Source organism: Balaenoptera musculus, chromosome 11, assembly GCF_009873245.2.
Source record: "Balaenoptera musculus isolate JJ_BM4_2016_0621 chromosome 11, mBalMus1.pri.v3, whole genome shotgun sequence".
NCBI classification, from domain to species: Eukaryota; Metazoa; Chordata; class Mammalia; order Artiodactyla; family Balaenopteridae; genus Balaenoptera; species Balaenoptera musculus.
In genome coordinates this window covers 76,566,352-76,582,461 of record NC_045795.1, presented here as the reverse complement: position 1 = coordinate 76,582,461, position 16,110 = coordinate 76,566,352, and the positions used below count along the sequence as shown (strand labels likewise).

General features: G+C 48.8%; 1 protein-coding gene across 4 annotated transcripts in view; it reads right to left on the bottom strand.

Annotated features, from left to right (window-relative positions):
* Nucleotides 1-16,110, bottom strand: part of PTPRG (protein tyrosine phosphatase receptor type G) — a 721,438-nt gene that overhangs the window by 78,195 nt on the left and 627,133 nt on the right. For 3 of the 4 annotated variants that reach the window (XM_036869404.1, XM_036869405.1, XM_036869401.1), the window contains exon 13: nucleotides 11,615-11,747. In XM_036869404.1, coding sequence (XP_036725299.1) covers nucleotides 11,615-11,747 — 133 coding nt within the window. The remainder of the gene's footprint in view (nucleotides 1-11,614; nucleotides 11,748-16,110) is intronic. The other variant, XM_036869402.1, reaches the window with a different exon arrangement.

Here is a 16,110-nt window from a genome sequence, read left to right as displayed (position 1 = left end):
AATTCAGGTTATGTGATTTCAAAGAACATTTGTTAACTTCTGATTTACTTGGTGGTTTTCTACTTCTAGGAATAGACATCCTCTAATTCTCAACTATTAGGTTTTTCTTCTCCCTTAATACAAGCTTTCATTTATTTTGTTAATTATTAGACTCCAAGTTGGGTAAAAGTGCTTGGCGCAGAAACCAAATTAGGGAGGAGTCAAAACTTGGGAAAATGATTAAAAAGTGTCGGGGTGAGGAAGGGAAGGGGAGGGTGCTGTAATTCAGAACTTCTTGTCTCCCTCTATTAAGTACATTCTGCAACTACAACAACTGTCCTCAAAACCTCACGCACATACTCAGTGCGGCTACCAACATTAATCCGAGGAAATCACGAGTGTGTGGAGTGTTTTTGCAAATTTTCATAAGAACTTGAAATTTGCAGCTTCCTAAAATATTTAGACTTCCTCTCAACCCTTAGCCCTACTCTGAATTCTGCCAGACTCACTCTTTCGGGAATTTTGGAGCGGAGCCGGCTATCTCCGCAGTTTCTCCTCACACACAATCACAGGCGCTTCAAACTACCACCCTGTAAACTGACAACACTCCACTGAGAAGCAAATGCCATAAAACTAACATCCTGAATAATCGAGGGGGCTACCTGAGCAACCCGACAGGACAGACCTGATCCGCCCTGGGAGAGAGGACACTTAATTCAGAGAAATCCAAAGAAAGGTGTTGGTTATGTAGCAGAGACTGAACATTATAAGGAGTTTGCCTTTTCCTGAAAAGCCAGCTTGGTTGAAAAATGTATCCATTCACTTCTTAACAGAGTGGGTCCTGTCTTTTAAGTATCATAGTGTTTAAACAGCAACCTTTAGTGGTGAATCTCTCCCTGCTTTTGTCTAAATGACTACGTGTTCCCTGGTTCTAAGAGCTTCAACTGGCATCTCAGGGCCAACTCGACAGCAGGGGGCCGGTTACTATAACAACGGACGGTTCTCGTGAATTCTGAAAGGCCCCTGAGTAGCCATTTGGGAAACAGTTATTGAGCAAAAGTTGCCTAGGATCGCCCACGTGACCCAGATCTCCCTGCACAGAGCTGCCCAGAGAAAGAAAAAAATAGCTGCCCATCTTCAGGAACAGCTGGGGTCTCTAGAGGCTCCCTACCCCCATGCTTTTAGCATCTCAGAGCAAGACACCACCATGTCATCAGAAACTCAACCCTCCGAGGCAAGCACGTTTTGGCATCATGAAATGTGCATTCTTCTCCCCACTGGCTCCACACGTTGTCAGGCTTTGACGAGCTGGATTCTAACAGTTATTCCTAATGATTAAACAAAAAAATCTTCTTGAACTATACCTACAGGTACAGGTTCCCCAGAGAGATGAGTGACATGGGCAGTTTACCAGTTTATAAAAGAAAGAATGATGCCCAGAATACAGGTGGCCCCACGGGCCCCGTGAGTGGTTTGTTTACAGAAAAGATAAAGGTGATCACACAAAGCCACCAAAAAGTACGACCTGGAAGCTTGGCTTTTTCTAGACTTGAATTGCATGTAAACCCATCTTTTGATTCTCATGCCCTCCCTCACAAGAGATACAGTAAAGCAGCTTGGTCTGACCCAATGCCTGTGTACGTGCCCCAAATTCCCTCAGAAAGAATCTGAGCCTGCCCACAAAAGTGGACTTTATTTTGCAATGAAGAATGCACATTTAAGTGGAGGGCAGAGACGGGCACACTGGCGAGCAGGGGACCACAGCTGGCTCCGTGCAGCCTACTAGTGCCATGAGGGGATGTGAGAACAGTGATGTCGACCTCCCTGTTTATCACGAGAACCCAGACAGCTGGGGTTTTAAGCAAAATCTTCCTATTTTCAAAATAATTCAGATTCTTAAGAACGAGATGTCAGGACTTCCCTAGCGGTCCAGTGGTTAAGATTCCATGCTTCCACTACAGGGGGCACGGGTTTGATCCCTGGTAGGGGAACTAAGATCCTGTGTGCTGCATGGCACAGCCAAAACAGGAAGGAAGGAAGGAAGGGAGGGAGGGCGGGAGGGAGGGAGGAAGGAAGGACATGTTTAAAAAAAACCAAAAAAACAAGAACTCAGCTACATAAAACAGATCTGGAGGCCAGTTTTTTTTTTTTTTTTTTTTTTTAAGTGGGATGAATATCAGGAGTCCCACTTTTTTTCTTTTCTTTTTTTTAATTAATTAATTTATTTATGGCTGTGTTGGGTCTTTGTTTCTGTGCGAGGGCTTTCTCTAGTTGTGGCAAGCGGGGGCCACTCCTCATCGCGGTGCGCGGGCCTCTCACTGTCATGGCCTCTCTTGTTGCAGAGCACAGGCTCCAGACGCGCAGGCTCAGTAGTTGTGGCTCACGGGCCCAGCTGCTCTGCGGCATGTGGGATCTTCCCAGACCAGGGCTCGAACCCGTGTCCCCTGCATTAGCAGGCAGATTCTCAACCACTGCGCCACCAGGGAAGCCCTGGAGGCCAGTTTTTGACCTCTATTTGGGATAACCTTTGTCTACCTGCTCATCTCCTCCGTTAACCTACACGCTCCTTGAGACAGGAATTCCGTCTCCTCGCAGCATCTCCAGTGCCCGACACAGACTAGATCCTTGAGAAATGTCTTTGAATGAACAAACGAAGGAAGGAATACACAAGCCAGCTGTAAAGGGTCTTAGGTCAACAAAACAAAACAAAGCCCTAGGTGTGAATGTAGCTGACTCTTGAACAACACGGGGGTTAGGGTGTCGACCTTTGCACAGTCGAAAATCTGCATATAATGTAGTTGGCCCTCCATATCCACAGTTCCCCCACATCTGTGATTCCATGGATTCCACCAAACACAGATCGTATAGTACTGTAGTGCTGACTACTGAAAAAAATCCGAGTATAAGTCAATCCCTGAAGTTCAAAGATGCGTTGTTCGAAGGTCAACTGTACTTCCCAAACATACTAGCTTGTGATCCTGGGCAAGTCCATTCCCCTTCTGGACACTGTCTTCTCCCTTGGAAGAAGGTGATGCAGTCCCCGCCACCTTGGCCACCACCCATGGCTGCTATGAGGATTAAGTCATGCCATGTTTGCTTCATGTTAATTCACCATTATTGACTGTTGTGATTGACAATGTTTCCCCCTTGCTATCTGTCCACAGTCACGTGCACGGGAGGGATCACTGCTATTACACCATCTCCTTTGTGACTTTCCTGGGGTGGAGCGGGGGAGGGCAAACATCTAAACCAAATCCAGTCATCAGAGAGCACGCATGGAAGCGCCCGCTGCTAGAGCAGATGGGCGCAGAGCGTGTGCCCGGCTCACAGCAGCTCTGAGTGTCACGGCTGCTACTGTGGAATCCAGGAGGGATGCGAGCTCCGCTGGGCACACGTGGTCCGCCATTCCTCCAGCAAGAAGGGTGTTAGCGCATGCCCACACTTGACCTGACACGCATCTGTTTGTCTACCAGAGGCTCTGTTATGCCAACTCAAAATCCACACACATCTGTGGTTTGTGTCCCTTCCTATTTACTACACTGTCTCCCCCGAACATCCAGGGAAGAGAAAAATTGCAATGTCAACACAATGCACTTGCTTTCATGAACAGCATTCTTAATGAGGAGGCACCAACAAAGGGCAAAATTTCTGAACGTCTAAAGATGAGAGTAAAAGAGAGACCTTCTTCTATCTGCCTATGAAGCTAAATTGGTGTTGATTGATTTACCACGGAATTTACAGACAGCTCAGTCATGGGCTGAAGAGGGAATATGAATTTCTCAGATCAGAAAGTGAAATCCTTCTAATATCAAACTGCAACAAACCTGGGTTAGATGTTAAAATTCCCACTTTGAGTTTCCAGTTTTCTGTTCCAGAGTCTGTGTAGTTAGCTCAGCCCTATCTGAGTCTGAGAAGAAAAGCTGTTTTATACTTCTGGAAATTTCTTTCCCAAGTTAGAATTACGGTCAATAAGATGCTCAATTTGTCATCAAGGTACGACAGCACTGATTAGCTGGAACTAAGAACAGAACAGATAGGTGATATTATTCAACATCAAAATCTATTCGGCTTCTAAAACACTTGAAAATACATATAGTTGGTCCTCCGGTTTTCTCCTTTGTGTTTTTGGCAAATCCAAAACATAGGATCTTTTCAACACACAAACATGTGCTATAAAAACAGGCTGTGGAAGGAAGTAAATGCCTCCAGACAAGCTATTCCTCGTCTAGGCAAAACAATGTAATGATTAACACAGTGGGCAATGAAGTCAGAGTGGCTGGGTTCAAATCCAGGACCCACCAAAGACTAACACTGTGACTTATGATTTCACCAAGCCTCAGTTTTCTGATCTGCAAAATGGATGTCATAATTCCAAGGATTCAAATGTTAATCCGCTTAGCACATGTGTATTATGGTGAATACTCAATAAAAGATTCTTGGCTGTTTAGGCCTTAAGATATATGAAGCCATGTCAGGGTAAGACTTTCTTTCCTCATCAGAGAGAGAAGAGCTACCTTCAAGGCAATTTTCCTCAAGATAACAGAAAAATAAAGAATTAAAAATATCTTCACAATACTGACAATTCGAAGTGGACACTCATGTCTTGCTCACAGTTGCTAAGGTATTCTATGGAACAAGTTAATAAATAAACAAGTTGCATGCCCCAGCATACGGACTGGACACCCTGTATATATAGCTCTTTTCCCAGCATCAACCTCAAATTATGCAAATCGCAAAGAAACCTTCTCCAAAATTTCCTCTTCTTTCTGAGTGGCAGCAGCTGTGCTGCTCCAAGTCTTTTTCAGGAACGTCAGCACATTAATGCCATATAACAGCTTGTCTTGGTAAGACGGGGGGCTGGAGCTCTTGGAACGTACTTTCTGACTGTAGTCATTCAAAAGGTGCGTTTTGTTACCATCTTGAGGAACAGGGCCAAAATGGCACACTTTAAAAAGTACTGAATTGATTTCTTTTCCCTCGTTTCAATTGAAACGATTACAGCTCTGCACCATCGCATGTTGATATGGGTTACACTATTTAAAAGGCACACACAGGGCACCATTTATAAAAGGAGGCAAGTGGTAAGTGCTCGTTGATTTTTCCTTGAGTTTATCTTTATCAGCTGTCCCACTGCCCTGACCCTGGTGCCAAAACACTCTGCATGTTTCTTCCTAGCTTTACAGCACCTTGTGCATTGTTACAGATTTTACTACATCTCTTCAAGGCACACCTTTGCAAGGAGACTCAGAGAGAGAACTACCTGTAACATCTCAGCCAACCGTATTTCAAAATAAACTTCTCCCACAAACCCATGTTGCTGCCTGTAAAAATGCTGCTCAAATAGCTCCCAATGGACCTCTGTATATCTTCCAGTTGACCAGAAATATACGAGGTCTCTACCTGTATTTTTCAGTTTTGGCCAAATGTGATGTAACGAGACTAACAATTGGCCTCCAAAGGGGTCCCTATCAGGAAACATACTCTTAACCCAATGATGCCAAAGGGCCTTAATATCTAAGGATACTTCTGGCTGTGCTCCACGAATATCAGTGCGCTCCCCAACTTATCCTGTGTCCTTGGGGCTGAGGGGCCATCTGTGGCCAATGGGGAGCAAACGGGAGTGGAGGATTACACTCCCGGGCCGTGCAGTTGAGAGCTAGGTGCCTCGTCGATTTTTCTGTCAATTTTTTCTCCACCACATGTGGGAAAGGGCTGCCCAACCCCCCTCAGACTTCACACGGTGAGGACTCAGCTTCGTGTGGTTAGGCCACTGGGTGTCGAGGGGTATCTCCTGCAGCAGCTCCAGCAGCTGATTCCAGCACTGCCCAGGCTGGCCACCCGGCCTCAGTGTTGTTTCGGAAGGGACGGGGCCGTGCATGGGGTCACATCTTTAGTTACTTAGGGTGAGCTCCTCTGGAATTGTCTCCAAACCCATTAAGAGCATCACCCAAACCAATCATTAGCTTTTTGGTCGCCCTTCCCTCTTCTGGCCCAAAGTGGTTCTGCTCGGTAGGTTCACCTACGTTTCTACTATCCTTAGCTCCCAACAGGCAACGTTCAGCTATTTCTAGGGTAAGTACTTTGCACAACTGAGATCATGCAAAAGAAGGAATTCTAGAAGGAAATTCCGAAAGTTATTTTCAAGCCATGTGTTAAGCAGTGAACATATAATTGGGAAGTGTGTGCAGTCCTACAATATGATTCCATGTCCGGGGCAGCATCTGTTTAGATCTGTAAACCTGATTTTCTTTATTCGAGAACAATGACTTCTCTTTAGGCACAGCAGGACCCAGAATTAAATTTGTATTTTTCTCTACAGTCAGGGATCTGATATTCACCGCCTGCCAGGTACTGGAATGAGCATTTCCTGGTGCTCAGACCTAATCCTCACATGAACTCATTGGCACATTTCTTAACTCTATTTTGCAGAGGAGGACGCTGAAGGTGGTGGAGGAGTCTTGTCTAAGGTAGTGTTTCTCCCCCTTTTTTTCATAGGCACCTCCCCTAAGGGGCCTTTATAGACATTTTTTTCCTAATCACACCCTCCCAATGAAATTTTAATATCAATGACAAAGTGCATATCTGTGTATGTACTAGATGTGTGTGTGTGTGTGTGTGCGTGTGTGTGTGTGTATATATATATATCTGTGCTTGATATACAAAAAGTCAGTTTTTTCACCTTCCCCAAACCCATTTTCACCGCTTTGGGGATGATCGCATTCCCGTTAGGAATACGTGCTCTAAGGCGACACACATGGTGAGGGACTGGTAGAGCCTGGCCCCAAATCCAGGCTGTCTGACTCTGGCCCGTGTTCGTACCTCACTTGCCAGCGTTTGCCGCTTTTCGTCTTGCCCTCGTGCAGCTTTGGTCCTTCATGCGTTTCCATCCCTCTCAGGATAAGGCAGTGGCATCCGGGGCCTTCGCAATCGGGCCCCTCCTGTCCTCATGCTTTGTTCCAGCAACACCGAACCACAGGTGCCTGCTTACGAGAGGCCGGGTCCTCGCTCTCCAGCCCCACGCCTCCTTCACTGGCTTTGGACCGCTGTGCTTCAAGGCCCGGCTCGGGCATCAGATCCTCCAGGGAGCCTTCTCTGACGCCACCCGGCTCCCCCGGCCTGCTCCAAGCCCTGCCTACGTGCTGTCACAGCAGCTTGGGCTCGCTCCTCTCCATACACTCGCCACAGTCTTTGTTCACCTGACTGCGCCGCCCAGTGGACGGTGAGGGCCTCGACGGAAGGGACGTCAACCCTAAATCACCAGGCCCAGCACAGTGTGTGGCAGGCACTCCATACGCGCTTGCTGAATAGGAGCTGCGAGGGGCTCCAATGCCCACGGAGTAGTAAAATAGCTTTATTATTTCATAGCAGAACCCTTAGCTGAACCTTCTAAACTCCTGCATGCACTCTTTAATAATCCTGCACTTGAGACAGGATTGAAAGCTCCCCCCATTTTTCCAGGGCATGACACATACACGTGTGACACCAGAGTCCTAGTGAGAACCCGAGGCTGGCCGCGCTGAGCTCACACGCCTGCCTTGTTTCTTTCCGGCTATTTACACATGTATTTCCCCTGCTATCCAAGTCTGAATTCCCTTTTCTTAGCGCAAATCCCTCCCCTCCTTGATTCCAATTTCCCAGCTTTTGGAGGGGACACCGCCCTCTTCTGTCTGCCTGGCACCTGCATCCAGTCGCCTCTCTGGGTCTTGACAGTCCTTTGGGGAACCACCCCTTGTCCACCTTCAATGCATGTGGTTTCGAGGGCAATGTCCTCATTTCTGGGCTCCAGAGTTAAATATAAGACCCAGGCCTGACAAGTCTTCATCCCCCTGGCTGCCAGAGGGCTCTGGGGATGGGTAAATAACCTGAGTCAGTCCTAAGACATGCCATCTTGGGGTTTCACTGGCACTACTGGAGGAGAGAAATTCCCTTTCCACTGGGATGGGGGGATGTAAGTCCAACATGGGCCAGAGGCCACCACGTGGAAACAGTCAGAGGGCCTTCCCAAGAGAAAAGACCATACAGACAGAGACAGTGCAGATCCCAGAGACAGAGTGAGGGAGAACGAGGCTCACAAAACATGCCGAGCCCCGTTTTCCTTGTTCTGTCTTCCGAAAAGAGCTGGGCCTGATGCTCCTGAACATCCAACGTCACGAATCAACCAACTCTTTCTTTCCTGTGCTTAAGGCAGTTGGGAAGAGATCTCTGTCAGCTGTAACAGAAATGGTCCTGACCAGTATTGGATGAGAACGATGCACACTCCTTAGCCCACGGCAGGTATTTCCACAAATGCTGGCTCCCTTTCCCTTCCCTGGTCAAAGAAAGCAGCTGAATCTAACGGTCAGGCACTGGCACGACAGCCCCACCGGATCCCAAGTCCACGTGACTTACAGCTGACCATCCATCACGCTCAGCCTCCACAGGATTCAGTGTAGTACCAGGTATGTATCTCAGTGGTTCAATAAGTTTATGGATTCTACACTGAAGACATCTTGTGTTCAAAACCAGGGTCCACCACTTCCTGCAGAACCCTTCACGAGTCACGTGCCCGCCCTGAGCTTCTGCCCCTTACTTTTAATATGGGGATGGTAACATACACATTTGTCGCAAGGATCCCAGGAGATGGGGCCTGGCGAGGGCTTGGCACAGCGGCTGGTGCTCAAAAAGGACTCTGTGAACATCAGCAAACACCAACATTGTGCAAGGGACACTAGTGGAGAAACAATTCAGAGTCCTCGGCTTTCACTTCCGACGCTTTCATGAACCCATGCAATTACAGTGAAAAGAGCCCTAAGTGAACACACAGAAACCAGAGCAATAGCTGTAAAGGCTCAGTCCTTGGTTGTAGAAACTGCCACCGTGGCGAGCTGGCTGGAACCCCCAGCGTCAAGGCCTGCCACCTGAGGAAACACTCCAGAAGGTTTTGATCTGCCTCTATGCTCTACTCAGGTCAAGTCTGTTTGCCAATCATCCGCTCTCACCGTGCCTCAAAAGGCAGGAGAGGAGCACTGCTGCTCTAGCTTCAAAACTGCGTCATCGAAGGGAAATACCCATCTTCTCTGCATTTACCCATTTTCTGTGTGAGCTCCCCAACGCTTCCCTCTTTCACATTAATAATAAAGAAAAAAAAAAAGATGGACATTAAAAAGGTCTTTATCCCTCTAGGCTGTTCTCATGCTTAGCAAACTCATCCGTCCTGATGCTAGTTCAATTTTACTTTGCTTGCTCTGTAAGAATTTTCTCCTTCCCGCTCATTTTTGTGTACTGGCGTTAGGAGTTTGGTAAAAACTCACAGGCAGCGTCTACTGGAGGAGGTTTAAAGCTCTGGTGACTTTAAACCAACCTTTGAACATAAACATATATATGTATATATATAAGTAATATATATAAGACATTATACATATATTTTAAACATGAAATAATAATGTATTACTCAATACATATTTTTGATTCAGACTCACTGAGTTTGTCAAAAATATAAACAGTGTGAATTTCTAGTGGGAAAAAACACCTTGAATGTAAGGGTCTTGAAAGCTCTCTTTATGACATTACACAGCCCCTTCCTGTAAGCAGCTTGCCATCAACATGTCTGCTTGGCCAAACGTCCGTGGTCTTCTTTCGTCAGAGTGATCCATTCTCAGGCAGGCAGAGAGCCAAGGTGGGCCAACCAGAAACAACCCTGAGCTTTTTGCTAGAACTATTTGGAACAGGAACTTTTTCACACTGGGGTTGCCAGGGTTACCCAGCCTGGGGCAGCTGTGGGTTCTCTGTGCTCCTTTGTGGGGACAGTCTGCAACTAAAGCCACACAGCACCAAAAAGAGCCAAGAGAAGGGCAGGCAGACCTTTCGTTACCTCTATGTGCTCAGTTCAACCCGTGTTAGGCAGCCTCCCACTTACTAACGGGCTCCAGACAACTATTTGTTTGCAAACCACTGTCCTGGCGAAAGGGCATGGAGGTGAGTCTAGCGTTTCTAGGCTCACCCTGAAACACAATATAATCCATCATCTAGCTGGTCTGTAGCACTAACAGGGCCATAGTTAGACGCCTGGGGAAGCCTTGGATGAACCCTTCCTTCTTCTCTTGTTCTTTCCAACTGAAAACAGACCTAGGGACACAGGCCAATCTGTCAGCAGATTCTGTTGATCCCACCTTCAGAATGTATCTATATCCAATCAGTTCCACAACCTGCACTGCTGCCCTCATGGGAGACACCATCACTCCTTCTGGGACCAGTTCAGTAGTCTTCTACCTGGTCTCTCTGCTTCTGCCCCTGCTCCTCTTCAGTGGTCTTTGCAGCACAGCCAAGTAATCCTGAAGTTAGATCACAACACTTCTCTACCAAACAGTACTTCTCTTAGGGTCAAAGGCAATGTGTTTACAATGGCCCACAAAGCGGTACCTGACCCAACTCCCTTCCATCCTGTTTCTTCCTGATACCCTCTCCTACCACTCTCCCCCATTCTCACCTGCTCCAGCCACACCTCTTGGCCATTCCTGGAACATACGAGGCGCACTCCTGCCTCAGGGCCTTTGCACATGCTGTTTCCTCTGCTTGGAACATGCCCCAGATGGAGCCCATTTGACTCCTTCCTCCTTTACGTCTTTGGACAAACACCACTCGCCAGGCAGGCCTTCCTTAACCACTCTGACCACTCACCGCTAAGCCTCAGCATCTCCCCTCTGCTTTCCAGATTTAGTTTTCTCCATTATACACTTACCACCACCTTGTTTGCTTTATTTATTGCCTGTCTCCCCCACTAAGATGTAAGCTCCATGAGAGAAGAGTGTCTGGCACACAACAGGGGCTCAAAGTTCATCAAATGAATGGAAAGAAGGGAGGGAGGGAGGGAAATATGACACCTATTCATCCCTGATGAAGCTTGTTAAAGGGCAGAAGCTTCCTACATCAGTCTGAGGTGAAGGCAGCCAGGCCAACCACGTGGGCCAGCCTGCTTCACTCAGTTAAACTGGCTGAGAGAGTGTAGCTGAAAAAACACACAACTTTTAAATAGAAGCTGCAAGCAGGCTTCCCGTGGGAAGCAGTGAGAACCAGTTCAAGGATGATGCTAATATAAGGATGACTTACCATCAGCCATCTTTATCCTACGTGTATCAAATGCCACATAACATGACAAACGTTTTCCTATCACCGCATTTTCAGCAAAGGGCTATGAAAAATGTTTTCAGGTCAAGAGGAGCTATTATGTGGATACGACAAAGTGAAGCATGGTCTCAGGGAAACTGGAAATGCTATGAAACTTATTAACTCATTTTGCAGGTTTAGGAACTAAAGCTCAAAGTGGAAATGAGATTTGTTGCCAGCAAGTAGCAGGCCTGGGATTTGAACCCGGATCTCCCTGATTCCCAAGCAAAAGCCTCTTTGGCACTAAATCCCTAGAAGCTCATCATGAGTGCCTTCATCTCAATAGTGGCTCTATCCCACCGGCTTCTTGCAGATAAAGCGGATCTCCCAGGTGGTGACACTAGACACACTCCAGCTACCTTACCTTTCTGAATGAAGAGGCCATGGGCTTCCCCTCCCCTCGGGCCAGCGCCCACCCCCCGGCCAGGGCAGCGTGCTGACAGCACAACCCGACGCCCACACCCCCTCTGTCAGTGCTGCCTGGCCGACTCACCTCCAGTAAACTAGCACAGCAATGAGAAGGATGAGGCACACGAAGGTCAAGGCTGATACCACAATCAGAGGGACGATCCACTCCATCCTCCCCGGAGAAGGGCGGCTTATCATTCCAGAGGTGTTCTTTTCTGCTGCAAAGAGAAACCATGCCAGTTAGAGGACAGAGGCTAGCCGAGCCGGGGAGCTGGGAGCCAGAGTGTGATGGAGATTTCTGCTCCAGTTTTGGGTGGTTTCTGGAGAACAAGGCTACGGGGTGACGAGGGGCAATCTGCAGCCCACACTGCTTCCCACTGAGTCCCAAGCCAAATGGGACCTTTTCTGCAGGCTGCACCCTGTAATCGCCAGTGGGATGGATTTGCAGGTAGCGTTCAAGATGTTGTTAGGAAGAGTTGCACAGAAGACAGAGACCCAGCCTCATTCCAAGAACATTACTGTCCCTGAGCGGCCTTTGGATACACTGAAGAAATGTGCTCAAGTCGGAATGTAGCACAAAACTTGCCCGTGGAAAGAGGCGGGGGAGCCTTGCAGGTCTGCCAAGGCAGGAGGGATGGAGGCAACGATGGGTTTTACTAAGATAACCGGCTGTGACAACAATGGGTACGTATTTCTTTGTCTGCTTAGCATCTGTTACCCCTTCCTCTAGTAACTGCACCCATTTCTGCTTTGGGAAACCACCTCTCCCCAGCAGACAGTCCTGGTAGGACAGCTGTTCAAGTGTGGGCCCCCCCGGCTCCTGGCCAAGGGTAGGGGCAGGACGCAAGCTAAGGCAATGGTGCTCTCACCCCAGAATCTCAACGAGCCACTCGAAGTCTGAGCAACAGCGCCTCCCAGCAGGAGCACCCGGACTCCTCTGCCTACCACTTGCTACCACCCAGATCCCCAGAGATCCTGTTTTTCCTCAAATACGGTTCACGAGCTTTCCCTCTGATCTCACCTCCCACCTGCCCCCCTCCCCATCCTTCTAAAAGCTCGCAGACTGGCGGCCACGCCTCGCTCTGCTCCTAGCGCACATCGGCCGCCCAACAGCAGCCAGTGCCGGGGTTAAGCGGGGAAGCTTGTGCAATGGTCCAGGACTCTCTCTGGTCAACCAGCGCCTCTTACCCCAGCAGCTCCTCCTGTCTCTCTCAGGCCCCGAGGATCTTCACAAGTCCCCAGCAGCCTCACGTGAGAACCTAGTCTCTTGAACTGCGGGGTCAATGCCTGGAAACCTCCAGGTAGCCCGAATGGAGCTCAGATGCGGGGCGGGGCTGGGAAGAGCCGGGTACACAGAGACGGTCACGGGAGGCACGCGGCGAGACAGCGAAGGTTCACGGTGACCGCACGGAGAAGCCCACGGAGTCATCCACAGCTGGTTGCAGGCTGACCCGTGCTCAGCAAGGATTCCTCCTGCTCTGCAAAAACGAGGCCAGCCTGCAGCCAGCCCTGAGCGCCCGTCTGCTGGGTGGACTAAATGCGCGGCTAATCAGGCTGGGTTTCCAACAGAGGAGGGGGGCCGGGCAGGAAAGAGATAACCGTCGCTGGCAGGAGACTGTTAAAGGGGCAAGACCCGGAGTGAAGAAGAAATGGGTTACAGCATTTTTACTGGCTTTCCTCGAATGTACTGGACCTTGATGCCCTCCTTTGTTTCATGCACAGGCAGGGCCAGATTTATGCCCAGCTCACAGGTAAAAAGACACAGAGGCACACTTTGATTAAAAATCACAGCAGGGCAGCCGGCGGTTTATAAACTGCCTTCCTAACTGTGCCAGCCCGTTTCTCGATATCCCTTGCTCCACAACGTTTCATCAGGCAAGCTATATTTGTCAAGCCCCGACTGTGTGCCAGGCACGGTGCTAGGGGAGGCGGATGCAGCAGAACATCAGACGGGAACAACCTTGTGCCCGTGGGGCAGGAATTTACAGGGGGAGAAGCAGACACATGACCAAGCAATTAGAATAAAATGAATGTGACGCCAGGGGAAGCACAACGGGTACAGGGGAACAGCTGTCCTAGCCCAGGAATTCTGGAGGGGCTTCCTGACGTTCGGGTGGGAGCTTAAGGATGAAGGGGAGTTAGCCAGGCCAAGGGCAAGGGCAGATGTCTTCTGGAGAGAGTGCACTGAAGCGGTGGGGTTAGAGGACACCTCAGCCAGGGTCTGTAGGCTGAATTACGGGCACCGCTTTTAGGCCCCCGGGCTTGCAGTGGAACTCACTGCAGTATTGTAAGCTGACGCAGACAAGCATCAGATGTGCAGTCTATCCCTCAATATAATGCTTTAATTGCAAAGCTCCGGTCGCCTGCCACACTTTCCCCCATTGTTCTTGTATTTTTAGATAAAGCAGGGATTTTAATTAGGAATTTACGGGATTTTGATTATGTAGCTCTTACATGGTATGAGTTAACTGGGTTAGAATGTGTAAATACACGTGCGGCAAGAACCACAGTTGCAAATGAGGATAATTTCGCAGGGCTCCAGCAGGGGGCAGCCCAGCCAGGTAATAATCTGGCTGGCAGTGGGGAATCGCCAAGCCCGGGTGGTCCTGTTAATGGAAAATATGGCAGGAGGGCTGACATTACAGGCCACACGTCCAAGGAACTCACTATCCACTGTGGGAAGCCCCTGCATACCCAGGGTCTTATTTCTTTCCTTGCCTTCTTACAGAAAAGGATTCTTGCCTGGGCTACTACACAGCAGGCAGCTGTGGGCAGGAGACCGAATGCAAACTCCAGGTCCTTTTCATCCTCAATCACTGAAAAGGACCCTTCGCCAAAACTGTCCCTCAGGTTTCACCACTGAGCTACTTCTCTTTCTAGTGTTTCATGGCGCTGTGTAAGGTTTTTTGTTGTTGTTGTTTTTGTGAGGGGATGGAGGAGTGAACACATCAGAAATCCTTCTCTGGACAGCCCCCGAATGGCGGTTTCTATGGAGGAGAACTCAGGCCGGCAACAACTTGCAGTGTGAGAGAGAGACCTAAGGAAATTATTCTGACGGCAGTTTAATCTTGGCCTGGACTAATGACTGGCAGCCGCATTTGCCCGGGTCTTTTACATAAAGGTCAGGCAAATGTAGGAGTGCTACTGGATTTCCACGTGGGCATGATAAAGCTGAGTTCATGTTAAAATTCACAGTACTGCTTTGCCTTCGCAGTACCAGGAGCCTGGAATTTCATTCCATGGCCACACAGTCATGTGGAATCTTCCTGTCACTCTGCTGAGGAATCCCACACTGCCCTCAGGGACAGCAAAACCCTTCATGAGTGGGCCTTCCTCCCACCCCATCCTCTCCTGCTGCGCCCCCTGCAATGGGTCCCGGCCACACACACCCACCCAGTGACCATGCTGGGCCACGGTCCCACCTCTCTGCCTTTGTCCCTGCTGATCTCACTGCCAGGAACACCTTTCCCATCCTGCCCTCAGAAGCTTCTCTTAATCCCTCAATCCTGGTTCAGGGGCTACCTTCTCTGTGAAGCCTCCCCAAACCCTCGGTCTGTGCTCTGGAGGGCAGAGTAAAGATCACAGATTCAAATCCTGGCTCTGCCACCTTCTACGTGACTGCTAACCAATAACTTAAATCAGTTTAGGCCTGGAGTTCTTCATCTATAAAATGGGATAAAAGAACCTACTTCATAGAGGTGGTGGGAAAACTTAAGATGCACGTAGAACGCTTAGAAGTGTGGCCAGCATTGAGCAAATGCTAAGTAAATACTCTCATTCTCGCCATGGTGGTTGTCGCTGTGCACTTCTTTTACGGCACACATCACACTCAATTACAAGTGCTCTTTTACTACTTACTGGAAGGTCCCCCAAAGCAGGGCTGATTTTCTCTGTATACAGAACAGTAAGAAAGCTCTGTCTCCTACTAGCTATGCAACTCTGGGCAAGTTACTTAACCTCTCTGGGCCTTAGTTTCCTCATCTGTAAATGGAAATAATAATATTGCTCACTACATCGTGGGTGGCGTGAGGATTACATGAGCTAATGCAATAAAACACTTAGCACGTTGCCTGGCAACCACAAGCACCTGGTTAACATTATCAACTGTGATGATGATCATCACCATCCCCACCCACCACCCACAGCATCACTAATTATCAGCACCACCACCACCCTCCTCTCCCTCTTCAACACCCTAGCACAGCGCCGGGCAGATGCTGAGCGCTCATCGGGTGTTTGCTGAATCTGAATCCCGCTGTAATAAATGAGGGCATGTGTGGCGACCACACAGAACCTCAGATGGGTTCTATGGGCATCAGCAGCAGGGGGCTGCCTGTGAGGAGATCGCCAGTGAAGAGCCAGAAGCTCAAAGTCTGCCCTGAGACAAGCGTGCACTACGCTTCGTGCCATCCTTCAGGAGAGACGCTTGTCCCACTGCCCGACTCAATCTGTGGCCCAGCAGGCCCTCAAAGGAGAAAGTATAATCAAACAGTGAACTACCAGAAGCTACTAGGGACACATAACATGCCGTCTGAGCTGGGTATACACTCTCTTCCTCCTTTGCTTCAGTCTCCTGACAAT